The 27,804-nt window shown below is 43.2% G+C and overlaps 1 protein-coding gene and 1 non-coding gene across 5 annotated transcripts in view; one reads left to right on the forward strand and one right to left on the reverse strand.

Annotated features, from left to right (window-relative positions):
- Positions 1–4,849: 4,849 nt before the first annotated feature.
- LOC147116643 (U6 spliceosomal RNA) lies at positions 4,850–4,954 on the reverse strand. The gene has a single exon (XR_015078893.1). It is a non-coding gene; the product is annotated as a U6 spliceosomal RNA (small nuclear RNA).
- Positions 4,955–5,269: 315 nt separating this feature from the next.
- vps9d1 (VPS9 domain containing 1) overlaps positions 5,270–27,804 on the forward strand; it is a 95,794-nt gene continuing 73,259 nt past the window's right edge. For 2 of the 4 annotated variants that reach the window (XM_085991732.1, XM_085991734.1), the window contains exons 1-5: positions 5,270–5,498; positions 13,002–13,074; positions 13,241–13,333; positions 16,619–16,778; positions 18,143–18,254. In XM_085991732.1, the coding sequence (XP_085847858.1) occupies positions 5,406–5,498; positions 13,002–13,074; positions 13,241–13,333; positions 16,619–16,778; positions 18,143–18,254 (531 nt within the window). In that variant the 5' untranslated portion in view covers positions 5,270–5,405. The remainder of the gene's footprint in view (positions 5,499–13,001; positions 13,075–13,240; positions 13,334–16,618; positions 16,779–18,142; positions 18,255–27,804) is intronic. The other 2 variants (XM_085991735.1, XM_085991733.1) reach the window with 2 other exon arrangements.

Below are 27,804 nucleotides of genomic sequence, written 5' to 3' on the forward strand. Positions count from 1 at the left end.
GGAGGACATTTTGATGACCTCAGGCCATTTCGAGTGCGCATCCACGGCTATTAAAAACATTGAGTCCATGAATGGACCAGAAAAATCAATATGCACCCGTTGCCATGGAGATGAGGGCCACTCCCATGGGTGTAGAGGGGCATGTGGTGGTGCATTTTGGACTTTCTGGCATCCTGAGCAGCTCTTGGTCAGGTCCTCGATTTGTTTATCGATTCCCGGCCACCACACATAAGCCCTGGCAAGGCTTTTCATTTTTACCCCTCCCAGATGACCCTCATGAAGCTCATTGAGCACTCTATCCCTTAACTTGGGTGGAATTACCACTCGGGATCCACACATCAAGGTCCCCCGGCACACTGACAGCTGTTCTCTTCTTGTCGAGAATGCTGGCAACAGTGAGTCGCCATGTGCTGGCCATCCCTTCACCGTCAAATCATATACCCGAGACAGTGTCGGGTCATTTCGAGTCTCCTGTTCTATACGAGCATTGGTTACCGGTAGGTATTCAACTGTAGTCGAATGACATATATCGACAGGATCCACTGCTGGTGCTTCCTCAGCAGTAGGCAGTGGCAGGCGTGATAGTCCATCAGCATTTCCATGCTGTTTCATGCCCTTATATTCAATCTCATAGTGGTGCGCCCCTAGAAAGAGTGACCATCTTTGTAGTCGTTGCGCAGTCATCACCGGAACGCACTTCTTCGGATTAAAAATGGAGACAAGAGGCTGGTGGTCAGTCAGCAAGGTGAATTTCTGCCCGTGCAGATAGTGATTGAACTTTTTCACTCCCCACACTAGGCTGAGGGCCTCCCTGTCAATCTGGGCGTAGTTACGCTCGGCTGAGGTTAGTGATCGTGACGCAAAGGCTATTGGCCTCTCTGAGCCGTCCGAGAATTTGTGCGACAGCACCGCTTCAATGCCGTAGGGTGACGCATCACACACCAACCGAATTGGTAGTGCTGGGTTGAAATGGGCCAATACCTCTTTCGATGTGATTAGTGTTTTGCTCTTCTGGAAAGCTCGTTTACATTCGTCACTCCACTTCCATGGCACCCCAGTTTGCAGTAGGGTGTTCAGTGGGTGTAGTATTGTAGACAAATTTGGCAAGAACTTATGGTAGTAGTTTACCAGCCCGAGGAACGACCTCAGTTGTGACACGTTTTCCGGTGCTGGAGCCTTGACTACTGCCTCAATCTTTTCTGGGGACTTATGGAACCCCTCTTTATCGATAACGTGGCCACAATACGAGATCTGTTTTTTAAAAAACTCGCATTTGGGGCGGTTAGCTCGGAGCCCATATTCCTTCAATCAAGTGAGCACCTGCTCCAGGTTGGCGAGGTGATCACTGTAATTTTCACCCGTGACCAGGATGTCGTCCAAATAACACTGGGTCCCTGGGATCCCTTGTCAGACTTGTTCCATTGCCCTTTGCCAAATAGCTGGAGCTGATGCTACCCCGAATACCAGCCGGTTGTATTGGTAGAGACCTTTATGGGTGTTGATTGTGAGGTATTTTTTTGATGCTTCTTCTACCTCCATTTGCAGATATGCCTGGGCCAGATCAATCTTAGTGAAGCGTTTCCCTCCAAATAGCGAGGCGAAAATATCTTCAATCCGCGGAAGTGGATATTGTACGGTGTGAAGGACTGGGTTCACTGTTACCTTAAAGTCCCCACAGATGCGAACCTTCCTTGGTTCCCCAGACGTGCTGCTCAACGACTTTTTCATCACAGGGACGATGGGTGTAGCCCACTTGCTCCAGTCTACCTTGGACAGTACTCCTGAACGTTCCAAACTCTCCAGCTCTGCTTCGACGGCTGGGCGGATCGCATAAGGTACCGGTCTGGCCTTAAAAAATTTTGGGCTTGCGTTTTCTTCGATTTTAATTGTTGCTGTCATGCCTTTTAGTGTTCCGAGTCCTTGCTGGAACACTTCTTGCGCGTCGGTTAGGATCTTTGACAGTCGCCCAGGTGTGACGTCGTCATCCTTTTTGGCAGCCACAGTCAGTGCTTGTATGGAATGCCAATCCAGCTGTATTTTCTGGATCCATTCACGTCCCAGTAATGGTGGTCCTCCATCTTGCAATACATACAGGTCTAGTTTTGGTGTTTCCTTACCGTTATTATATATAACGGTCACCCTTATTTTTCCTTTGGGGTAGACTTTTTGCCCCATGTACGTCTTCAAAATAATTCTTGTGTCTCTCAAGGGTATGTGTGAGAATAGCCGCTCATAGTCCCGTCGGTTTATGACTGTTAGGGCTGATCCTGTGTCCAATTCCATTTTTACCTGGACTCCTGCTATCTTGAGAGTGACCCAAATGGTTCGGTGATCCTCCGTTTTGATCACATTATGTAGTTTCAGACAACTCAGCTCCCTGTTTTCGGAGTCGGTATCATTCTTTTGTTCGTCTGAACTATTCTCCGTCACCTTATGTACCTTCTTGTACTTTTCTTTTGGAGATTTCTTATTGCTGGTTTTCTTTCCCGACCTGCAGACTCGTGCTATGTGTCCTACTTTTCCACACTGTCTGCACACTTTGTCTTTGAACCAGCAATCATTGTGGTCGTGTGTTGTTCTGCCGCAGCGATAGCACTTCTCTGTTCTGTATGACATTTCGTTTGTGCCATATTCTTGCGGTCTCTGTTGTATCTCTGCAGCGCCCTGTGCTGCTGCTTCATATGATACCGCAATGCTGAAAGCCTTGTCCAGCGTAAGGTCCTTTTCAGATAAAAGCCGTTTCTGGGTTCCTTCACTTTGAAGCCCACACACATACTTGTCCCTTAAGGTATCTGCCAGTCCCGTTCCAAACTGGCAGTGTTTTGATAGTTTGCGCAGTTCTGTTAAATATTCAACATTGCTTTCATCCTTATGCTGGTTCCGTTTGTGAAACTTGAATCTTTCTGCAGCAGCGGTGTGGGGTTTAAATGTTCCTGTAGTATCGTCACTGTGTCTCCAAAACTCTTTTCCACTGGCTTCGCTGGGGTTACTAGATTTCGTAATAAGCCATACGTCTTTGCACCCATTAAATTTAACAATACCGGTGCTTTCTTGTCATCTGACACCTCATTTGCCTTGCAGTATACCTCTATTCGTTCGACATATGTAGTCCAATCTTCGACTTCATTGTCAAATGCGGTGATACTGCCACTCTTCGGCATTTTGGGTGCGGTTTAAGATGGCTTAAAATGGCGTCTCCCGCGCTTTCCTTCCTCCCCCGCTGCTGCCAACGCCGCTCTCAGCGGTCCTCGTGGCAATGGCGGCGCCTCGCGGGTTTCTGCGCGTCTCTCTCCCTCTCCTCGACGCTGCTCGGCCCCTGAACACCGGCTGCACCCTGTGCGCTCTGCCCTCTCTCTCTCTCTCCCGTCGACGCTGCTCGGCCCTTTGCTGTGCCGCTCGGTCGGGCTCCAGCCCGCCGCTGTCTGGGAAGGGTCTGCACACTACCTGTTGCCAGCCCGTTTCGCTGGACCACCGCGACTGGAAAGCCAAGCCTGGCTCTCAACAGCTTCCCCCGCAATTCTCGAGTCTCTGCTGGATGACTGGGCGGTTGCCCGTGGTCGACGCCCGTGTCTCTGGCCTTGACCTCCAATCTACTGGTCTCCAGGAACGAATCCCTGGGAGGTGATGCAGAGTTGCAGGTAGGATCGAATTTGCCTCGTCGCCAATGTTGTGTCCGTCAGTAGTAAGACACAGACTGCAGGAGAACGGTACAACAGGTGTTTACTCAACGTGGCTCACCCTGGAACTGAACTGTACAGATTACTACTCAGTGCTATATACAGGTGTGGTTACTGCCGGTACTGCAGTATACATGAGCTGTAAAAAGTAGTTCCCCCCTTAAAGGTATATACATTACATCTACGTCCATCCTATCGAACCCCTTCATCATTTTAAAGACCTTTAGCAGGTCATCTTTCATTCTTCTCTTTTCTAGAGAAAAGAGTCCCAGCCTGTTCAGTCTTTCCTGATAGTCATAACCTCTCAGTCCTGGTATCTTCCTTGTAAATGTTGGGCCTCGGGCCGCCTTTAAATGAGACCGGCGAGCAGTGGGTAGCTGCTGGGTGTCCCTTGGCAGTTCACCGGCGAATTGATTTCGAAGCCCAGCGCCGGCCACGTTCAGAGTAACTCAGCTTTGCACAGGGGGTGTCAAACATGCGTTAGGCCCCGTATTTGCATATACAAAGGGCCTAACACCCGTCTCAGGCGAGGGCTCTGGACGCCTATTATTTTGCTACTTGTGGAGAAGCACAATCAATTTTGACTTTTAGCTGGTTGCCACACTTCAGGATTTTTTGACCAGTTTTTCACAACAAAAAATTTAGAAAAACCGTTACTTTTATCGTTGTGTTTAAAAAGCATGTTTAAAAAAAATTCATTCATGGGATGTGGGTGTCGCTGACAAGGCCTGCAGTCATTGTCCATCCCGAAATGCCCTTGAGAAGGTGTATTACAGCAAGCAGCAAAAGGGGAGGTCTGATATGGTTTGTAGTTCAGATGCTAATGAGCTAGCCTTAATGCTATTTCCCCAAACTGTAAATAATAAGTAGTGGTTTGTCTCTATAATTGATAAACATCTCACAACCATCGCGCTGAAGGCTTTTGATCCTTTTTCTTATTATAAGCAGTCAGGAGATAAAGCAGGATGTCAGACAACTAGAAATGCAATCTGTGTTTTGCAACAGAAGCTGCAGCTAGGACAAAAAGGTACCAGGAAAGGCTCATAAAAATCAGGATGCAGAGGAGTTGGTCTGTTTAAGTCAAGCAATACAACCCACGGAGATGGAGTAGTGTAGAGCATTCATTATTTTCATGTTATTACCTGGAGAAAAGTTTCAAGGACAAAGACTTTAAAGAGAAGGACTACTTCACAAATTCATGTGTCATCCTTCTGCAGGGGCTATGCTAATTTTCTCTGTATCGTTCTAATTTTTGTATATGAGCACTTGAAACGCCAAAGCCTACAAGGCTACGGACCAAGTGCTGGAAAATGGGATTAGAATAGACAGGGCTTGATGGCTGGCATGGACACGATGGGCCAATGGGCCTCTTTCTGTGCTGTATAACTCTATAACTGCTAGGTGGTATGTAAAGATTGTCAGTAAGGTCAAGAGATCTACCATACATCTGCAGCATTCCTGCTTCCTTAAATATAAACGTATGTACATTTTTAAAAAGGCACAATACATTTGGGAATTAGAGTGATTTGGAAGCTCTTTGCTGGCATGGGCCTCAGATCACTCCCAGCAGTAGGCTCCGTGTGTCCCACCAGATGGCGCTGTGACATAGCCGCAGTCTATGCCCCGCAGTGTCCCACGATTTAAGTGTCCGGGCGCCGACCATCCCGTCACACGATATTTTCCGGGTGATTCGGTACTCCCCGGTCGAAGGTTCCGGGCGGCGGGGACATGGCGCTGGCGGAGCCGGGAGCGAATGCGCTGCAGAACGCCATGAAACTGGCGAGAGTGGCGATCCAGCTGGACACGGACAGCAAGCAGAAGGTGAGAGTGAAGCAGCGCCGCCGCCCGCCCGGCTGCAGGAGGCCTCGGTCAGAGAGGAGCGGCGAGGCGAGGCACGGGACACCGCGGCAGTCAGTGAGCCGGAGCCACCGCCTCCCGGGCTCGGCTCGCAGTCAGACCCGGGGCCGGGGAGGGGACAAGACGGCAGGCGGGGCTCCACCGCCTTCAGTGTCCGCACTGGGCCCCGACTGACCCCCCACACGGCGCTGTTTCCCAGCCGGGCACAATGTCAGCTGTGGCTCTGTGGGTAGCACATTGGCCTCGGAGTCAGAAGGCTGTGGGTTTAAGTCCCACTCCAGAGATTTGAGTACAAAAATCTAGGCTGACACTCCCAGTGCAGTGCTGAGGGAGTGCTGCACTGTCGGAGGTGCTGTCTTTCGGATGAGACATTAAACCGAGGCCCCATCTGCTCTCTCAGGTAGACCTGAAAGACCCCATGGCACAATTTGAAAGAAGAGCAGCGGAGTTATCCCCGGTGTCCTGGCCAATATTTATCCCACAGTCAACATCACTAAAAATAGATTATCTGATCATCATCACATTGCTGTTTATGGGAAATTGCTGTTTGCAAACTGGCTGCCATGTTTCCTGCATTACAACAGTGACTACACTTCAAAAGTAAAGTGCTTTGGGATGTCGTGAAATGCACTATATATAAATGTAAGTATTGCTTACAAACTGGGAATATTGAGCCTGAGGACCCAATGATGGGGATATTGGGGAGAGAAGGGAAGGGGACGGTGCTGGGGCTGGTCCTCACCAAGCAGCGTACAGAGATTAAGTTCGCGAGTTTCATACAGAAGTATTATGTGAGACAATTCTAAAAATATATAGATTTATTAAAGAACCAACGTAATTACAGTAGGTGTTTCAATCGCAACATTAACAGTTCCAAAAAGAATAAGCTTTACAATTCTTATTAGAGATCTTAACTTCTCTACAGTTTTACAGTTCATAGTCTTATTCAAGGATATCCACCAAAATCAAATACAATACCGTTGATCCCCGAGATACAAAGAGGTGTAGACTTACAGAGCCTGCCTCTGAAGCCGAGAATCACTTTGCCCCTTTACACAAGTTTATCATCCCATTTGAAAGTTCAATATTTATATCCTTTTTCAGTGGTATTTCCTTTGAAGTTTTCTGCTGATGTAAGCTAATTATCTTTAGTCATTTTTCTGCTGACCCCTGCTATTCTTAGTCATTTCAGCTGGTAGCATTAAGAATCATGTCTCCTGTGTAGGTGTCTTAAGCTCACCATTTAAAAAAAAGTGTAACAGCAGGTGCATCTATTTGATGTCATTTTTACCAAGGTCTTCTGTTTGTGTCTTTTGCATTTAGAACACCTCAACTAGGATGATCTATGCAATTCTTAATCACCTCAGCTGGTTGTAACACAGTCCCCCCTCCGTAGGTGTTCTAAGTTTAACATAAAAATGATTTGATGGCAGGTGTTTCTTTTACTTGATGTCATTTTTACGAAGGCATATGTTTCTTCTTTTATGTGCCTGTTTACGAAGTGTACTTTAGAACACCTTAACAGGGTATACCATTGTCTTTTTTCCAAAGATTCAGACGTCGGGAACCTTTAACCTTCTGTTTTAACTATTGATTCAGTGTCAACAACTTATCTTATCTCAATAGCCTGAATGCTGTTCACAGTTTCTCCGTTGTTGAGGTTCCAGATTTCCAGACCCAGTTTGTCCTGTTTTAATAAGGCCAGAATTATTTCATAGAATGGTGTCTTTTTCTGCGTAGGTTCTATGGCTCATTCCTTCACAGTTCAACACCAACCCTAAAAGATATTGGAACACAATTATTAACCTTCCTCCTCCATTTTAGCAAGGCTTTTGATAAGGTCCTGCATGGCAGATTGGAAGGGGCAAGTTGGATCCAAAATTGGCTCAGAGGCAGGAAACCAGGGTAATGGTCGAAGGGTGTTTTTGTGACTGGAAGCCTGTTTCCAGTGGGGTTCCGCAGGGCTCAGTATTTGGTCCTGTGCTTTTTGTGGTATATATCAATGATTTGGACTTGAATGTAGGAAGTATGATTAAGAAGTTTGCAGATGATACAAAAGTTGGCCGTGTGGTTGATAATGAAAAGTAAGCTGCAGACTGCAGGAAGATATCAATGGACTGGTCAGGTGGGCAGAACAGTGACAAATGGAATTCTTTCCGGAGAAGTGTGTGGTAATGCATTTGGGGAGGGCTAACAGGGCAAGGGAATACACTATAAATGGTAGGACATTGAGAAGTGCAGAAGATCAGAGGGACCTTGGAGTGCATGTCCACAGATCCCTGAAGGTAGCAGGACCGGTAGATAAGGTGGTTAAGAAGGCGTACAGGATCCTTGCCTTTATTGGCCGAGGCGTGGAATATAAGAGCAGGGAGGTTATGCTTGAACTGTATAAAACATTAGTTAGGCCGCAGCTAGAGTACAGCGTGCAGTTCTGGTCACCATATTACAGGAAGGATGTGATTGCACTAGAGGGGGTGCAGAGGAGATTTACAAGGATGTTGCCTGGGCTGGGGAATTTTAGCCACGACGAATGATTGGAAAGGCTGGGGTTGTTTTCTTTGGAACAGAGGAGGCAGAGGGGAGACCTTAATTGAGGTGTATAAAGTTATGAGGGGCCTAGATAGAGTGGATAGGAAGGACCTATTTCCCCCAGCAGAAATGTCAATAACCAGGGGCCATAGATTTAAAGTAATTGGTCGGAGGTTTAGAGGGGGTTTGAGGAGAAATGTTTTCACCCAGAGGGTGGTGGGGGTCTGGAACTCACTGCCTGAAAGGGTGGGAGAGGCAGAAACCCTCATCACATTTAAAAAGTACTTGGATATGCACTTAAAGTGCCGTAACCTACAAGGCTACGGACCAAGTGCTGGAAAGTGGGATTAGGCTGGATAGCTCTTTGTCGGCCGGCACGGACACGATGGGCCAAATGGCCTCCTTCTGTGCTGTAAATTTCTGTGATTCTATGATGATTTGAATTCAACAAGGCAATTAAAGCCTTTCAGGTCTAATTGCACCAAAATGTGTACACTTTTCTGTAAATAATGTGATGATATTTAGCCAAGGTTTAGCTTTTTTTATTATAAATTAACATTGAAAACATTAACTTTACACTAGTAATGGGTCTACTCCTTCACTGCCATACGCTTCCTTTGTTACTGTAGAATATCTGCATTGGATGGCAGAACCCTGGGCAATTTATTTTTCGCTAATCTGCTGGCTGGGTTGAAATTGTCTTACTCAGCAGACAGGGAACAAAACTGAGCATCATGGTCTGTATCATTTAGGATCACCGCACGAGTGCATTGAATCCAGGTAGATCTAAAGGGACAATTATTTTGACTATTTAATGCCCAACTGGTCAGTTTCCTATGGCATTGCACGCGGAGAGGTAAGACCAAGTGAGATTGATAGATTTTTGGATACTAAGGGCATCGAGGGATATGGGGACAGCGCAGGAAGGTGGAGTTGAGGTAGAAGATCAGCCATGATCTCATTGAATGGCGGAGCAGGCTCGAGGGGCCGAATGGTCTACTCCTGCACCTATTTCCTCCTTCTGTTCTTATTCTTCAGGTGAAGCAGGATAAGAGGACAGGGATAATTGGACCAGAACAAACGTGTAATTCAGACCCAATGCTACATTTATACATTCTGTCCTTATTATTAAATTTCCATTCTAACTTCCTATGTCCACTGCTTATGTAAATTTGTCACCCTGTAATCACAGAGAATGCTGGCAACACTCAGCATGTCTGTTAACTTATCTGCTCTTTCCACAGATGTTAACATTTGAGGTGTAGACATTTCGAAAGGTCAACACCTGAAACATTAACTTAACAGTTCTCTCCACAGATGATGACTGACCTGCCGAGTGTTCCCAGAATTTTTTGTTCTATTTTAAATTTCCAGCATATGCAGTTTTATGCTTTGTGTTCAGAGTCATTACACCCTCCCACCAATAGTGGCACTGCACACTTCCACTGGAGGAGATGGTGGGTGGGCATCGGGCTATATTTAAGGACATAAGAAGTAGGAGCAGGAGTAGACCATTCAGCCCTTCGAGCCTGCTTCGCCATTTAATAAGATCATAAGAACATAAGAAATAGGAGCAGGAGTAGGCCAATCGGCCCCTCGAGCCTGCTCCGCCATGCAATAAGATCATGGCTGATCTTTTATCTCAACTCCACCTTCCCGCACTAATCCCATAATCCCTTGATTCCCTTCGTATCCAAAAATCTATCAATCTCTGTTGTGAATATACTCAACGACTGAGCATTCACAGCTCTCTGGGGTAGAGAATTCCAAAGATTCACAACCCTCTGAGTGATGAAATTTCTCCTCATCTGAGTCCTAGATGGTCGACCCCTTATTCTGAGACTGTGACCCCTAGTTCTAGACTCCCCAGCCAGGGGAAACTTCCTCCCAGTATCTACCTTTAATAATTTTATGTGTTTCCATGAGATCACCTCTCATTGTTCTAAACTCTAGGGAATGTAGGCCGAGTCTTCTCAATCTTGTGACAAGTTTACATAGGTACTTTCCATTGCAAATGTGCACCAAGGAATTTATAATGGAAAAGGTTGATAGGAAGGTCTGTGCAGATGCAAGATTTTTAATATCTTTATGTTCCTGAATGCCCAAATACCACAACAGAAAACTACTTAACTATCAAGTTTGAGTTTTGCCAGAAGCAGGGAGCAGTAATTGACAAAAGATTTGTTTCATAAAATGAAGAATGCAATATTCCGAGTTAGTGAACAGTCATGTAATTCAGGAAAAGTTAATGGTCTAAACAAAGTCTGAGACAAAGGAACCAATTTCACAGCAGGAGGTGACCTCAGGCAATAGATTTAGAATATTTTAACACAAATTTATCATAAATACAGAGCATCTCCTTCAATAATCCAGGGGACTTTACATGAGCTGGCTTTCAGCTGTCTCCACCTTTGGTTGCCACCGTGAAAATTTTAGCAAACATTGAAGTTTGAATTTAGGAGCAAGTGTAGTCCCTAAAATATGTTTAATAATTTGTCAGAGAGCTAGTTTTGCTCATTAGCACAATTACTCAGTGTCATTGTAAGTATCACAAATGTATTTTCAAAGTGGCCTAATGGCTAAGTACTAGTAATACTGAATCACTTCTATTTTAGGTCAAGGGAATGTCAAATAAGGAATTGAATCCTGTTGAGAAAGCATTTAGGTATTAAAATTATAGCCAGCACAGACTTGATGGGCCAAATGGCCTATTCCTGTGCCAGAACATTCTTATGATTCTAATACATCTGTTTGACATGTAGGTTCGGAGAAGAGAATAGAGACCTTGGGTGGTTGAGAGGAGGAGTCCATAGTTGTAGTTGTCATGTATAGGCTGAAGAATGAGGAACCTTCATTAAACAAATGGACTTCTCTTGTTCCAAGTTTTCCTGTGTTTTCCTGAATTTGAGTGGATCCTTATTATCTGCCTGGCTGCAGTGTGAAACTGTGTTTAGGATGTTGTAATGTTTACAACTAGTACAAAATTATTAAAATGTAGTCATCTTCGAACTTTGAAGTTCTGGGACAATGGGAAGTAGGAAAATATCCCCAGTCTCTGCAGTGAAATACATTTATTCAGATAAAATATTGAATAACAGTGTGCTGTGTTCCATACAGGGTGTGAAAATGATAGCTTTGTCACTCGTATTTTGTGATCTGTACTACCTGTATATAGATCGTATTAGCTAGCTCTTTATTGAACATGAAAACATATTTAATAGTACTGGGTAAGTTTTTTTCTTGTTGGGCTGTGCCTTCAAAACCGAAGGATCACTGCGATTGCACAAGAGTTCAAAATAAGTACCTTTGTACTGAGAAAGCTGATCATCAAAAATGTGTTTTGGAGTGGGGCAAAGGGGAAAGGCGAGTGAGTCACTGGAAAAAAACATCATTTTTCTGTCACATCCTGACCACAGTCATAACAGTGGATCTGCTGCAACAGCACATTTGCATCTTACCACAGATTGACCACTTTTCTGATTTGCTATTTGCAATAATTGCATCATTTAACCTTTCCTGCCGCTTTGTCCGTGCCCTGTATTTGTGTCCCTATACAAATCCTTTTTAAAGCGTGATTCACAGGCGAGTCTGAAGAACATTCTATCTAATACAGTATTAAAAAGTTATTTCTAGCATGTATTTTGTGGCCATCACGCGCCTGTTGCACTTGAAATGTCTTAAATTCTTGTACCACAGTTAAAAAAAATAAAGGAACTCTTTGGGAACATAATGTGGTGTCTGACTTCCAAAAGGCATTTGATAACCTTCCATGATTGGCTATTAGTTCATCTTAAAATGTCGGGATTCGGCGTAAACCCTGGGAACGAATAAGAAATTGGCTGAATGGTAGAAAATAATGAGTACCCGTTCGACAAGTTATTTTGGGGTAGGTGGGGATATACTAAGTGCCCCGGGCTCGGTGCTAGGACCACAACGCTTTCCAATTTACTTAAGTGACTTGAATTCAGATACTCAGTGCAAAGTAATCAAATTTGCTGAAGATACTAAACTAGCAGGAATCGGAAGAGGCAACTCGGAAGTTACAGAATAAGTTTGATTAAAATATGTAAATGAGAAGAGCCGTGGCAGATTAAATTTAATGCTGACAAATGTAAAGAAATCTGCTCGTACACCAATTTAAAGTTGAGATATGTTCATCACGCTAAATCCATCCTACTTTTAACAACAAAAAAACTCCTCGTAACTGACCTCAGAGTGTGCCTTTTTATCACAGTTCAATCTTGTGGCCTTAAAAGGACACCATGCAAGTGTACATGTTTTTGTTCACACTACGAGGTATGTAAATCCAGCAGCAGAACAATACATTGTGTGTTACATGATGGAATGCTCCTGTCCTTCAACTTTAAGACTGAGATGAGGAGAAATTTCTTCACTCAGAGGGTTGTGAATCTTTGGAATTCGCTACCCCAGAGGGCTGTGGATGCTGAGTTGTTGAGTATATTCAAGGCTGAGAGAGATAGATTTTTGGGGCTCTCGGGGAATCGAGGGGATATGGGGATCGGGCGGGAAAGTGGAGTTGAGGTCGAAGATCAGCCATGATCTTATTGAATAGCGGAGCAGGCTCGAGAGGTTGTATGGCCTACTCCTCCTATTTTTTATGTTCTTAACTTACTGTGAGCAACACTTGGGGGAGATCTGTTCTGATATATCAACACCACAAAAAGAATGACACGAGCATTTGAGGCAGTCTGCTGAATTATTCTGTAGTCCTCAATCATGCTCTTGATGGTCCGTTCGGTTTGTGGTATAATAAGGGTGATTGAGCCAGTGGTTTTAATTGGTGCCCGTTGATTTGCCTCATTGGATGCAAGTCAACTCGGAAAACTTTATCTTTCTCTGTTGTCACTAATTGTACTGCAATTATACTGAAGCCATAAAATTATGGCTTCTTGACTCATTTTCTTTTGTTGTTAACAGGAAGCTTATTGCGAGTACCTGAAGAGCATAAACTTTATTTCACAAGCTTTAATAGAAGATGCCCAAACAAAAGGTAAAGGTGTTCATCATATTTGCAGAATGTACATTTTCTTTACGTTTTTGGTTTAAAAGTTTAGCTCCCCATTAAGGTCAGCGTCAAGTTCTTGTTATATGACCACAAAAAATGCTGACAAAAGCAAATGCCAAGGAATTTAAAGTAAATGATGTGTCTGTTGCAGATGAGAAGGAGCTGGTAACACCTGAAGTGCAGAAGATGCTAAAGTTGGCCGACCAATGCTTAGAAAGAATTAAAACCACAGCTGCTAAACTCGGTGGGTACTTAGATTTGATATTTCGTGGTGGATTATTTCTCTTCAAGGAACAGGACAACTTCACTGCCACATTGTCGCAAACAACAAAAACTTGCATTTATATAGCAACTTTAACATAGAAAAAAACACCCCAAGGCACTTCGAGGAGATGCAATGAAAATATAAACCGTAAGCCAAAGAATGAGATACTAGGAGGGGTGACCAAAGGCTTGGTTGAAGAGGTGGGTTTTAAGGAGGATCTTAATGGAGTATAGAGCAGTGGAGAGGGGGCGTGGTTTATGGAAGGAATTGTGGAGCATAGGGCCCAGGCAGCTAAAAGCACAACCAACCAATGGTAGGGTGAAGGGGGGTCTCTACCAGAGGAATAGAGAGTTTGGGGTGGGGGGGTGGCAGGGGGTGCAGGGTTGTAAGGCAGGAGGAAGTTATGGAGATGGGAAGTGGCAAGATCATGAAGGGATTTAAACACAAGGATAAGAATTTAAAATTTTGAGCCATTGGGGACCGGGAGGCGATGTGGGTCTGCAGCGATAGAGGTGATGGGTGAGCGGGACTTGGTGTGGGATAGGATGTGGGCAGGAGAATGGTCTGAAGGTGGAGAATGGGAGGCCAGCCCGGGGAGCATTGGAATCCTCGAGGCTGGAGGTGACGGAGGCAGTGGTGAGAGTTTCACTGGCAGATGGGCTGCGGCAGAGATGAAGACGGGTGATGTTACGGAGGTGGAAGGAGGCGGTACTTGTGAGGGAGAGGCATTAATGCACGTTGTTAACTTCTAGAAATGCACAAACAAGAAGAAAATCATAGTGCCAAAGAAGCTTTACCTTGGCTTCTGTTTTATCTGGTTTCATTCGTATTGCTAACAACATAATCGGTGCTAATCTGATTTTTCTTGCCTCACAAACCATCTTATAAAATTTATATACTTAGTAGTGTAAACAAAAATGTAACCATTTATAAATCGCAACCAATAGAAGGGAGTGATTTTAAGGCTACATTCCAAACTCTGGTTTTTGATTGGTTTCAAGCCTTGCATCTGGATAAATGTTTCAATTTGAATAGAGGAAAAACTTGAAAAGGACGAAGGTATTCTCGGCTTTCTCCTTTTAAGTTGTGTTCACAGCAAAAAGGTTTCCATAAGCAGAGCAAGTTTCATATGAACCAAAATCCACAATCTTTATATATGCGAGAAGTAGGATAACAGGCTACATGATTACTAAATACCCCTTAAATACTGTATATCACACCAGAGAACATGAGGGACACCCACAACATTCCCCTTTATGTCCAAAAGCCAGTAAATGCCACAGCACCAGACCAAAGTGTAAGGCTAAAACTTATGGATAGATTCATTTACAAATAAGATATGAACAGTAGTATTTTAGATACAGCAAGCAACCAAAATGTATAATACTAGACCTACACACTATATAAATTGTTTCAAAACAAAGGAGCCAATCCATATTTTTTTCTGTTTTTTTTCCCCCCTTTGCCTCTGACTGAGTCGCTGAGGGATGTTAAACATAGAAACATAGAAGATAGGAGCAGGAGTAGGCCATTCGGCCCTTCGAGCCTGCTCCGCCATTCAACGAGATCATGGCTGATCATCCAAACCCTAACACCCGGTCCCTACACCGACAGCCATCCCACCCAAGCCCTATCCCCGTAACCCCACATATTAATCCCCCCTAACACTAAGGGCCAATTTTTTTTAATTTTTATCATGGCCAATCAACCTAACCCGCACATCTTTGGACTGTGGGAGGAAACCGGAGCACCCGGAGGAAACCCACGCAAACACGGGGAGAATGTGCAAACTCCACACAGACAGTCACCCGAGGCCGGATTTGAACCCGGGTCCCTGGCGCTGTGAGGCAACAGTGCTAACCACTATGCCACCGTGCTGCTGTTATGTGGGAGATGCAGCCCTCTTCGCTACCTCACGTGGTATAGGCCATGCAAAGCAGTCAGCTGAAACACATGGGACAAACTTTTGTTTGACGTAAAGGCAGGCTCTTTATAGACCATCCACCGCTGGTTATTGAAATCAAATCTTGTCCAGTCCTCGTATATGTGTCGATGTTTTCAAACAATGTACAATCTGAGCGTCTCTTGGAACAAAGCTCCCTTAATAATTCAGCCATTTAGGATATAATCCGTTTATCTGCAAGCTTACACACCTGCCAGCAATTGAATCCATTCCTATGTCCGATTGAGGTGAGCTGGAGTTGGCATATAAAATACCCATTATTCTTCAAAGGATCAATAGTTTGTTTAGCAGCAAGAACCTAGCTTCTGCATCCAGGCCTATCTGTAGATAAAATAGCGTGCCTGTGTTCTCTGAGATAGATGAGCTGTGGTCTCCATTTTGAATTTGGGGAAGATAAATCTCCTTCCAAAAGCTAAATACTGCAGATGCTGGAAATCTGAAATAAAAATAGAAAATGCTGGAAATACTCAGCGGGTCGGGCAGCATCTGTGGAGAGAGAAACAGAAAAAATGGGCGCAGTGATTTTTTGGACAGCAGCTGTTGGTAATGATTCTGCTATTCCCATTTACACCTCCTCTGGACCCATCTTTTGTTTATTTACTTGTTCCATTACCATCTCCTTTTGCCTTGCACCATCATCCCTTTTGTCATTTAATTTCTCAAGCCTTCCATCCCACCACAGACCTTCCCTTTGGTTCTTTCCTCCCCTCTCCCTTTCCCAGCCGCTGTACTTGCTTAAAACCTGTTACATCTCCAACTTTTTCCAGTTCTGATCAAAGGTCATCGACCTGAAACGTTAACTTTGTTTTTCTCTCCATAGATGCTGCCTGACCTGAGTATTGCCAGCATTTTCTATTTTTAAGTCACTTTCTATATTGACTTCAATTGTTTCAAGGTTGTATACAGTAATTTTTCCTTGTTGAGTGCAGGACGGGAATTCTGCTTCTATTACAGCAGATTTTTTCCCCTCATATTTTGCACATTGTATAAATACAACCTTTCCTTTGATCACACAGTACGCACTAATTGCCAGCTATGTTGATATTTCAAAAGCTTGTTTACACTAATGTTGCATTGATTTCTTAAATTCTTGTACCACATATATGGCTATTGTAAGTGATGGAGGGTAAATTTGCATGGTGTGTAAAGTTAAAAGAAAAATGAATTTACTAAATTCGTATTGGACACCAGTGACTGTTTGTTTGGTTAAATAGTTTTTCTTTAATTTTACACACACTGGAAAATATACCCTACAGGGAGCTGTTCGAATTAGTCATTGCTGTTTGCTGTATGTCTCACAGGTAAAGTGGAAAGTAAGCCTGCAGCAAGCCAAGTCACCAAGCCTTCATACACACCAAGTCATCGCAGAGTCGTCTCTGATGGGGGAGGCACTAGTACATCATTTTTACCTCCGGAAGTCTTCCAAAAAATGCAGATTCCAGAAACGCTAATACCCAAAAGGTTAGAACCAGAGAATGTAAGGAAAGATTCCACACTCTCAGCAGGGTTGCCACACCCAAAGGGAAGCAGATCAGAGATGGAGTTACAAGTTAGCCCTGATTCTGCAGCCCATGCTCCCACTGAGCGTGGCTCCTGCTGGCAGAGCAGGATCGCAAAATCACCCCATGGCTTGCATTCATAATTTGATCGAAAAGACAGCATGTTATGCGGGTACAACATAGTATTGCTATCAAAATCATTTTCAAGCGTTTTGCCATAAAATTCCATGCTTCATCTAATGTATGCCAATGAAATAGTCCTTCATCTCGTGTGCTTCAGGAGGGGAATGAACGTTAGCTATTTCCTCTGTGCCTTCAAATCTTGGTGGGAATAAAATATGTTAACTGTCCAAAAGCAGCCCTTTCTCCAGTCGTCGGGGAACTCCCCAATGTTCTCAAAGCCTGCTCACAAACCTGGTGCTCCCTTGGTGCCACCCAGCGAAGATCAGTTGAAAAATCACCCAATTATGAGGGACAGGTTTCAGTGTTAACCAGGATTTCAGCCTTTGGATTCACTGCTGGATTCCTCAACCAACTCGGTACCGTGGGATATTTGTTTGCCTTCTTCGAATTTGAACACTGTAAGTGTTTGGGAATACTAGTTTCTCGGGCCTGGTAAAGCTGTAGCATAGTTCAAGAAATATACTGGATTTCCAGCTGCTTTTCAATTTCACTCCCAATTCTAATTTTGGATTTAAAACATTTTTATAGAATCGGATAAGGCTACCTACCATTTGTAATCTGTACACTGCTGCTGCGCTTAAAAACGTTGCAAATTTGTGGTTTTAAACAAATTAGACTGTAATTTTTACGGCCCAAACATTCCCTGGAAACGTATAAAGCAGTGCTCAAGCCTTACGGCCGATAGAAGACATGGTGGCAGATTCTTAAAGGCTGCCAAGTTTCTGATGGGTGTTGATATGGTTGTGAATAGGTGAGCAGCTGTCCACGCAAGGAGCTGAGTTTGCGGAATCCAACCGTGTCCAAACATCGGGTATATTTTCATTTTATTTGCATCAACCTTTAAAAAGTTGAGCTAACAGTCCACCTTGTTTCAAAAGACTTGATTTAACTTAACCCCCACGATACAGAGAAGAATATAAAAAAAATTTCAGGCATTAAATGTGCACCTTATATTTTAGGTGCACTAAATTACCCACTTTCTTTTCAATTACTAGAAAATATATTGCTTCATAATAAAAACGGAAGGACATTTTCTGAGCATTCTCCCCTTCTCCTGCTAATAATTCAAAGACTGCAAAGCTGCCTCATTGTTTAACTAATTTGTGACACATAAAAAATAGTTTTATAACTGTACCAATCTAGAGAACTTACTCCATTGGAAGAAGCATCGAGACAGAACCAGAAATTGAAGGCTGCTTACGAGGCACGGATGGCACGGCTGAACCCTAACCAGGGCATGCAGAAAACATCACTGGTGAGTGGAATTGCTGTTCCAACAGCAAGGCAGAAACATCGATGCATAGAAGCAAAGAAAATGAAATGTATATCTCAATCGCTGTGCATACAGTGAAATCCTATTGTACATAAGAGGTTAGGAGTATGCAAAACTAGTGCGCATGCAGTGAAATCTTGTGCATAATAGGTTAGGAGAAACAAAAATGAAGCTTAGAATCAAACCTGCATGGAATGTGAATGCCTATCTTAGTACAGAATGCACCACAAACAGTTGAGGCTTTCAAATATAGCTAAAAACATCTGAAGGTTTTTCTTTCCATTGGTTGGCACTCTTATTCCTTCTATACACAACTTATTATATGGGGCAGCAAAAACAATTCAAGTCTGCATAATATTTCAATTATATGGGGCAGCAAAAACAGTTCAAGTCTGCATAATATGTAACAATAGAGTACATGAAATAAGGTTTGAGATTCACTGTTTGCTCTGCTGTACCTGGAGTGAAGTATTTTCATTTTGGCGTGGATACTAAATTTGACACCGAGCTCGCTGTAAAGCGATCATCTGCAATGAGTCAAGATCACTGTTTAGGCAGAATTACAGAGAGGTTATCCATCCCTGTTAATTATCAAGTAAGGAAGAAGATTTTAAATGGAAGATCCCAGTCCCCAAGAAATACTTTTAGTTTTACCCAAGGGATCACCCGCTTCTGAATGATAGAAATCTTTTTTAAATTGCATGAGAACACAGAAGTTAAGAAATTACTTACATCGTGAATATGTCAATTAATGCAAAAGGAAGTCCATTGCTAGCCATTCTTTTTATTTATTCTATACACACGGCATGACCAACCTCTGGAGCTATTCAACACAGAGCCAGCACGTGCTGACGTCAATAGTCACCTTGGCCCCAAATGGATTTATGTCGATACAGATCTGTTCAGTGCCAGGACTGTTTATTTCTTCTGCACTGAGCCAGACTGTTTCTGGGACTAAACCAAATGTGTAAGAAGTGTCGAAGTTGTAGAATGCATATCATTTCTGTTGTATCATAGCCAATGGCATATGCTATCATTGTACTTAGCCTATGATGTCCACATAAATGCATTGCCGTGTCCACAGCAATTCTCACAAAAGAAGTATGAAGTGTCAGGTTTTTGTATCAAAAATTAAATGGAATTATTAAATGGAATTATTGTCATTATTTAGTATTGTGAAGGAGAATACAGGAAACTTTTGATTAACCGGCCCCTAAATATCCGGAACGCTCTATCCACCGGCAAAATTCAAGAGTCGGTTCAGATAACTTTTATTACTTTTTTTACTCCATTTGTTGCTGTGCAAGGGTGTAGCTGAAGCTGTTGCTAAGCTACAGAGACGCTTGCAACTTGTGCCGATTGTTTTGAAGCTGTCGACAGGGTTTGTTGCTTTATACGGAGCTCTGAGCTCCGTATCTTTTACTATAGCGTTCGGTTATCCAGAATTGTTGATGAACCGGCAACACGTCAGTGCCGGATACCAGAAAGTTTCCTGTATTAATATATCTGCGTTTTATAAAAAAAAAAAAAAAAAGTGTCCATTTGCAAAATAACAAATATGAAAGAGGCTGAGAAATATCACCGCATTAATTCCTATTGGCTGCAAAACAGAACAAAAAAAATACTTGCGGAAATTAATCATCTGGACATCTTCAAAGCCTTTGATGGTACAATGTTATGCAGTTTTAAACAAGTTACCATTAGTCTTTCATCATAAATGACATGATTATTAAGGGACCTCTCATTGCGTTACGTTTGCTGTTGTTGATGGTTCATCCTCGAGCATGCGCTCTCGCTCACAAGCTCCACTTGTCATCCAGCCCGTTCCACTGATTTGATGATTGAGAAATTCTAAAATAAATAAAAATAAATCATTAGGGAAGTTAGTTAAGCCAAAGGAGGACAAAGTGCCAGGACCTGATTGAGATACACCCAAGGATCTTGAGGGGAAACGGGGGTAGAAGTGGCAGAGCCCGAGAAATTATATTTCCGGGTTCTGTTGGGAGTTGATTTGTGCTGGTAGACTGGAGATTGGCCAATGTAAGACCCATTTTCAAATGGGGAGACCAAGCTAACTTGAGTAATTGCAGACCAGTTAGCTCTGTGATAGGGAAAATTTTGGAGTCTTTCATTAAAAATAAACCACTGATATCAGAGAGGAAGATCTGCCTGGCAAACTGATGGCATTATTTGAGCAGGTGACATATGGTGGATGGGAAAATGCAATGGATGTGGTGCACATGGACATTCAGAAACCCTTTGACAAGATAGCATATGTGAGACTATTGGAGAAGATTAAGGAGTATGAAATTAGGGGCAAAGTAGCAAATTGGTTTTAAAAGCTGGTTAGAAAGGAGGAAACAGAGTAGGAGTAGAGGATAGTTTCTCAGACTGGGTTGGAAGTGGGTAGCGATGTCCCACAGGGTTATATTCTGGGGACTGCTTTTTTTCCACTGTATATCAATTATTTGGATTTAGGGTTAAAGGGATCAGTGTCTAAATTTGCAGATAATACTAAAATAGGAGGCATAAGAAATAATTCTGAGAAAGCTGCAAAGGAATATTGCTGGTGGAATGGGAAAAAAATGATAGATAAAATTCAATATCAGTAAATATGAGTTGGTACATTTGAAAGAACGACTTGCATTTCTATACTGCCTTTCATGACCACCGGAAGCCCCAAAGCGCTTTACAGCCAATGAAGTATTTTTGAAGTGTAGTCACTGTTGTAATGTAGGAAATGCGGCAGCCAATTTGCGCACAGCAAGCTCCCACAAACAGCAATGTGATAATGACCAGATAATCTGTTTTAGTGATGTTGATTGAAAGATAAATATTGGTCAGGACACCGAGGACAACTCCCCTGTTCTGCTTCAAAATAGTGCCATGGGATCTTTTACGTCCACCTGAGAGAGCAGACGGGGCCTCGGTTTAATGTCTCATCCGACAGTGCAGCACTCCCTCAGCACTGCACTGAAGTGTCAGTCTAGGCTTTATGTGCTCAAGTCCCTGGAGTGGGACTTGAACCCACAAACTTCTGACTCCGAGACAAGTGTGCTACCAATTGAGTCACGGCTGTCACACTGTTAAAGAAGAAAAGTAATATGAGCAGACGAAAATAATTAGTCTGTCCTGTACAGTTGTGATGCCTTGTGCATTATGATACAGACACTCCAGACCCACCCGGAGCCATGTAATCCTCTTGGAGAGGCAAAAAAAAAGAGAAAAACTCTGGCAATTAGCGAATAAAGATCTGGAAAATTACTCTCCAACCCCTTTAGGAGATCGAAACTAGTCCAGGAGACCTAATAGAATTTGGCTTATATTGCAGGTACAACATCTTGTACAACATGATCTCCGCCCTAGCCAGAAACAGGTCCAGTTCTCTCTTCAAGGTGTACAGCTAATCAGCTTTCACCACACGAGCTGGCAACCTGTTCCACAAGTATACTATTCTCTGGGAAAAGAAGAACCACTTAACATCCAACATAGTTCTACCCTCATGTAACTTGTAACAGTGACCCCCGGTCCTCCCTAATCTATCCAGTTAAGATAATTTGTTCATGTAAACACAATTTAGTATCTTCATTATTTTATAAACCTCGATCAAATCTCCTGAGTCTACACTTCTCTGAAGTATACAGACCCAGCTCTTTAAGCCTTTCTGGGTAGCTAAGGTGTTTTAAAGTGGGAAATCAATTGTGTGGCCATCCTCAATACCTTTCCCAAAGCCTCAATATACCCCACCATGCAAGGGGACCAAAACTGGACACAGTATTCTAAATGAGGGTTGCCCAAAATCTTGAACAAGGATAAAATGGGATGTTTTGTTTTGTAGTGTAATGTCCTGTGAATACAACCTAATACCCTGTTTGCTCTCGATGTACACGTTATTGGTCGTGAACCTTCAGCGAGTGATGCACTGTAACACCCAGATCTTTCTCCTTCATCACTGGTTTCAGTTCTGTTCCCTGTAAGGTGGATGTATATTTAGCATTAGACTCGCCCACATGCATAGCATTGCACTTTTCTAGGTTAAACATAATTTGCCAAACACGGGCCCATTCCCCCAACACATCGCGATTGCATTGCAATAGTTGAACATCCTCTACAGTCCTAACACTCGCACGTAGTTTTGTATCGTCCACTAACTTACATATCATTTCCCCAACAGCTGCATCTAGGTCATTAAAAAAGATAGTAAAGAACAAAGGACCTAACACCGATCCCTGTGGGACATCACTGATAACTGGTCTCCAAGAAGATCCAAATCCTTTGACAACAACTTTCTGCCTACAGGCATGCATCAAATTCTTCATCCACTACAGCAGATTACTACGAATTCCCCAAGATTCTGTCTTGTAGAGTAGCCTCTTGTGAGGTACCCTATCAAAGAATTTCTGAAAGTCTAGATAGAAAATGTCTATGGGTTGCCCTCATTCACTAACTTAGTAACCTCTTCAAAAACATTCCATCAAATTAGTAAGAATATGGAAAGCCTGGTGATGTGGAAGAACAGTGGAATTTGGGTGTTCAGGTTCACGACATTGAAAGGACCACCTCCTATGGATCAGGCTATAATGAAAACTAATGTAATACTGTGTTTATGGCAAAAGGTATAGGATACAAAAGTTGAGATGTAATGGTGAATCTATATAAAACTTTAGTGAGGCCATAATTGGGGTATTGAGCGCTGCTTTGGGCTCCACGCTATAGGAAGAATGTTGAGGCAACAGAGGGTACAGTGCAGATTCACTAGGATGCTGCCTGCTATGGTGAAATATAAATACCAAAAAAGATTTGAAAAATTGGAGTTGTTTTTGTTAGAACAGAGGAGATTAAGGAGTAATTTGATACAGGTGCTTAAAATTATGAAGGGATTGGACAGAACATATAGAAACAGATTCTTTCCAGTGATTGAGGGGTCTCGAACAAGGGGACATAGATATAAATTTAAATGCAAGTTATTTATGACAAAGAGCAGGAGAAGCTTTTTTACAGAGGATTATTTAGCTGTGAATTCACTACGAGAGTTAGTGACTAAATCAGAAGCCATGCCAGCATTTAAGAATAGATTTAGATAGGTGGTTGAAGGAAAGGGGAATAAAAGGGATTTGGGAACCTGGGATTCAGACTACTGCTTATGTGGAAGATAAACACCAACCTGGACTGATTGGCCTGTTTCTGTTTGAATTTCTGTATAATTCTATATAATATTCCTTTTGCAGTGCAATGGTTGAATCACCAGGTCGTAATATCTTTCGATGGCATATTGAAAACTTGTTTCTTTCAATTATTTAAAGGCATGTTTTATTTTAATCAGTCCTGGGATGTGGGCATCGCTGGCAAGGCCATCATTTATTGCCCATTCCTAATTGCCTTTGAGAAGGTGGTGGTGAGCCACCTTCTTGAACCGCTGCAGGTACTCCCACAGTGCTGTTCGGGAGGATGTTCCAGGATTTTGACCCAGCGACGGTGAAGGAACGGTGATATACTTCCAAGTCAGGATGGTGTGTGACTTGGAGGGGAACTTGGAGGTGATGGTGTTCCCATGCGCCTGCTGCCTTTGTCCTTCTAGATGATGGAGGTGCTGTCGAAGAAGCCTTGGCGAGTTGCTGCAGTGCATCTTGTAGATGGTACACACTGGAGCCACGGTGCGCTGGTGTTGGAGGGAGTGAATGTTTAGAGTGGTGGATGGGTGCCAATCAAGTGGGCTGCTTTGTCTTGGATTGTGTCGAGCTTCTTGAGTGTTGTTGGAGCTGTACTCATCCAGGCAAGTGGAGAGTATTCCATCACATTCCTGACTCGTGCCTTGTAGATGGTGGAAGGGCTTTGGGGAGTTGGGAGGTGAGACACTCGCCGCAGAGTACCCAGCCTCTGACCTCTTTATAGCCACTGTTTGTGGTTGGTCCAGCTGGTCAATGCTGACCCCTAGGATGTTGATATGGGGGATTCGGCGATGGTAATGCCATTGAATGTCATGGGGCAGTGGTTAGACTCTCTCTTGTTGGAGATAGTCATTGCCTGGCACTTGTGTGGCGTGAATGTTACTTGCCACTTATCAGCCGAAGCCTGAATGTCGTCCAGGTCTTGCTGCTTGCGGGCATGGACTACATCATTATCTGAGGAGTTGTGAATGGAACTGAAGGTTGTGCAATCGTCAGCGAACATCCCACTTCTGACCTTATGATGGAGGGAAGGTCATTGTTGAAGCAGCTGAAGATGGTTGGGCCTAGGGCACTACCCTGAACAACTCTGCAGCGATGCCCTGGGGCTGAGATGACTGGCCTCCAACAACCGCAACCATCTTCCTTTGTGCTAGGTATGACTCCAGCCAGTGGAGAGTTTTCCCCCTGATTCCCATTGACTTCAATTTTACTTGGGCTCCTTGATGCCACACCACATGCTGCACTGGAACCTCCTCCTCCTATTGGTTGTTTAATTGTGCACCAACATTCACGACTGGATGTGGCTGGACTGCAGAGCTTTGATCTGATCTGTTGGTTTCTTTGTGTTTCTCCAGGTCCAGTTAACTGCTGTGCCTTATTTTTGATAGATTCTCTTTCAATTCTTGACATTTTTTTCTTACTGTCTCCACTGATCTTAAATGGAATCCCCTTATCTTTTCCACTGCTATCACTGATTGAGCTTGTTTTAATTCACTCTTGTTAACTTGGGGGGGCGGGGGGTAGTATTCTGCACTTTAGACATTGGTCTTTTTGAATTAAGTGTAGAAGAATTGTCTGGAACATGCATTTTAAATTGTTTATTTATTTTAACTTACAAAATGGGAAGAGATTAAGGAATTCTAGCAGAGGTTTTTTCCAGTTACACAGCAGCAATGTTCCCTCAAAACTGCGCAGATGCGCAGTGTCTGTGAGGTCCCGCCCGGGCCGCTCACTGGCTTTTGCATTGTAAAAACCGCGCGTGCACAAAATTTGAACGTGCCGCACAGTAATTTAAAGGGATCGCGCACAAAAAAAAAATAGAGGGAGCATTGCACAGCAGCATGATCACTAGGGTTGCATTTGTAAATATGTATATTGGTTGAAGTGGATTTCTCAAGATTGTTATTTTCAGAAATTTAAAGTATTTGACTCCAGTAGTACTTCATTTCTTTCTGCCTCATCTTTCATCAACTATGGGATCTTGGGCTTCATAAATAGAGGTATTCAGTGCAAAAGTAGAGAAGTTATGCTGAACCTTTATAAAGTGCTGGTTGGGCCGTAACTGAAGTATTGCGTCCCGTTCTGGTCACCACACTTTAGAAAACTCTTGAGAGGGTGCAGAGGAGATTTACCGGAATGGTTCCGGGGATGGGGATCTTAGCTACAAGGACAAGTTGGAGAAGCTGGATTTGTTTTTCATTAGAGCAAAGAATGTTGAGGGGTGATTTGATAGAGGTGTACAAGATTATGATGGGTTTGGATAGGCTAGACAGGGAAAGGCTGTTCCCACTAGTTGCTGGCACAAGGACTCGGGGACACAGATTTACGGTTTTGGGCAAGAGATACAGGGGGGATGTGAGGAAAAACTTTTTTACGCAGCGAGTGATGAGGACCTGGAATTCGCTGCCGACAGAAGTGGTGGAAGCGGACACACTCAGTGTTTTCAAGGGGAGACTGGATAGGCACTTGAGGGAAATAAACTTGCAGGGCTATGGGGATAGAGCGGGGGAATGGGACTGACTAGATTGCTCTACCGAGAGCCGGCACGGACTTGATGGGCCGAATAGCCTCCTGTGCCGTTATGACTATGACACTATTCGGTGCCTCTATTAGAATGTTGATGTAGTTTCAGTAAGACATAACCTCATCATGGGGGCTGGTGATCCAATCATCAAATAGAAGGTCACTCATTCATTTACGATCTCCGGAAAGGAAAAAGAAACAAACCCTCATTATTAGAGCCATCCGGGATAAACGTCTATACTTTCAATTTGGATTTTTCTTTTAAGCTTATGCTCCACTTAGATGCAAAAGAAATAATTATATCAATGTAGCAACTGATTCCTCCAAACTTTTCACGGACAAGTAAATATTTTCCATGGTCAAAATCCTAAAATGCTTCCATTTCTGGCTTCATAAGTTTTTTAAATGACTATTTGTCAGGAGGTATCCCCTTACGCTGTGGAAACATACGTAATTGCTGGGTAGTTGGTGGGAAATTAGCCCAACTCTGCACCAGCAATTAGATTTACAATGTTGGTGCAGATGATCTGTCAAGTCAGAACTTGACAGATCGCAAGTTCGGGATTTAGCGCATGTAATCCCAAATTTGCTGTCCATTTCAAAGGCGGTATCATACCCACCGCTCATTCTGGACCAATATGTTTTTATAATTTTAAAAAGATGAGTATTTAATGGCATTGCCCTTTCTATCACAATTGACAAGGTAAATCCATAAAATATATCCACATAGATTTTGAATATTAAGCCCATTTGCAGCATAAATTACATCACAAAAGTGCGCAACTGTTAGACTGACTCATGCTGCTACTACTTGAGTTTACAGTTAATTTATTCTTACACAAGTACCCATTTGTGTGGAAATAATTATAAAAATATAAATGTGCTATTTGCTGACTGCAAAGACTCCTAATATCGCATTTTATTTACAAAAAGGGTATGTTGGCACTGAATGCAAATTTGAATAAGTTTACTATCCTTTTTGTAAACGAAACAACATGAACTCTCAAACCCTAAACTGGCCCAGATCCAGACCAATTCAGAGAGGCAAGGAGAAAAAAGCAATGCAGACTTGGCACCCTTTAGTTCTCCTGTTCTCTCCTTACCACGACACAGGAACTGGCTGAAGTATATAGGTAAAATAATATGATAGAAAACAAATTACATTATTCACATGTGAAGTATCCTCTATTTTGCATTTTCATTTGATCAGAAAGTGCTTTGAAAAGCAAGCAAACCATGACAACACCTGACTCCAGGCAAGCTGTAAACTGTCTTCGCAGCAGCTATCTTTTCTTTACTTGTTGGAGCAAGCGACTTATTTAACATATTGGTACCAATATGCTAGTGGGAAAAACTGCACTTCAACGAATGCATTCAATTTACATTAGACAAGTGTGCTTCCACACTCGCTGCGTCCCTGGGATCCGTGGGTCACTACACTGCCTTCTTGTACGCAGCATCAAACAGCAGGAAGGTCCCCATCGGTTAAGTTCGCATTCTATTCGGATGCTGGCAGCATACTCCATAGGTACGCCGCCGACTGTAAAATCCAGGCCATTAATGCTCACCATCCACCCATGGAACCATAGAAGTTAAGGAAGCCGCTCAGTCCATTGTGATTGTGCTGCTCTTTGCTACATCAGTTCAAAACTAATCGCACTGAATCTTTGCCTCAACCACTCCACGTGGCAAAGCATTCCATGCTCCAACAATCCTCTTCAAGTGGGTTCACGACTCCCACCCTGTGCTTAACTCAACATTTGATCCACCCTTTTGAAATATTTATTTCTAATTAAAAGGACTATAATCAGCAATAAAAACAGAAAACGCTGGAGATACTC

This window comes from Somniosus microcephalus, chromosome 6 (assembly GCF_052327205.1).
Source record: "Somniosus microcephalus isolate GS21.2 chromosome 6, FLI_Smic_1.0, whole genome shotgun sequence".
Taxonomy (NCBI): domain Eukaryota; kingdom Metazoa; phylum Chordata; class Chondrichthyes; order Squaliformes; family Somniosidae; genus Somniosus; species Somniosus microcephalus.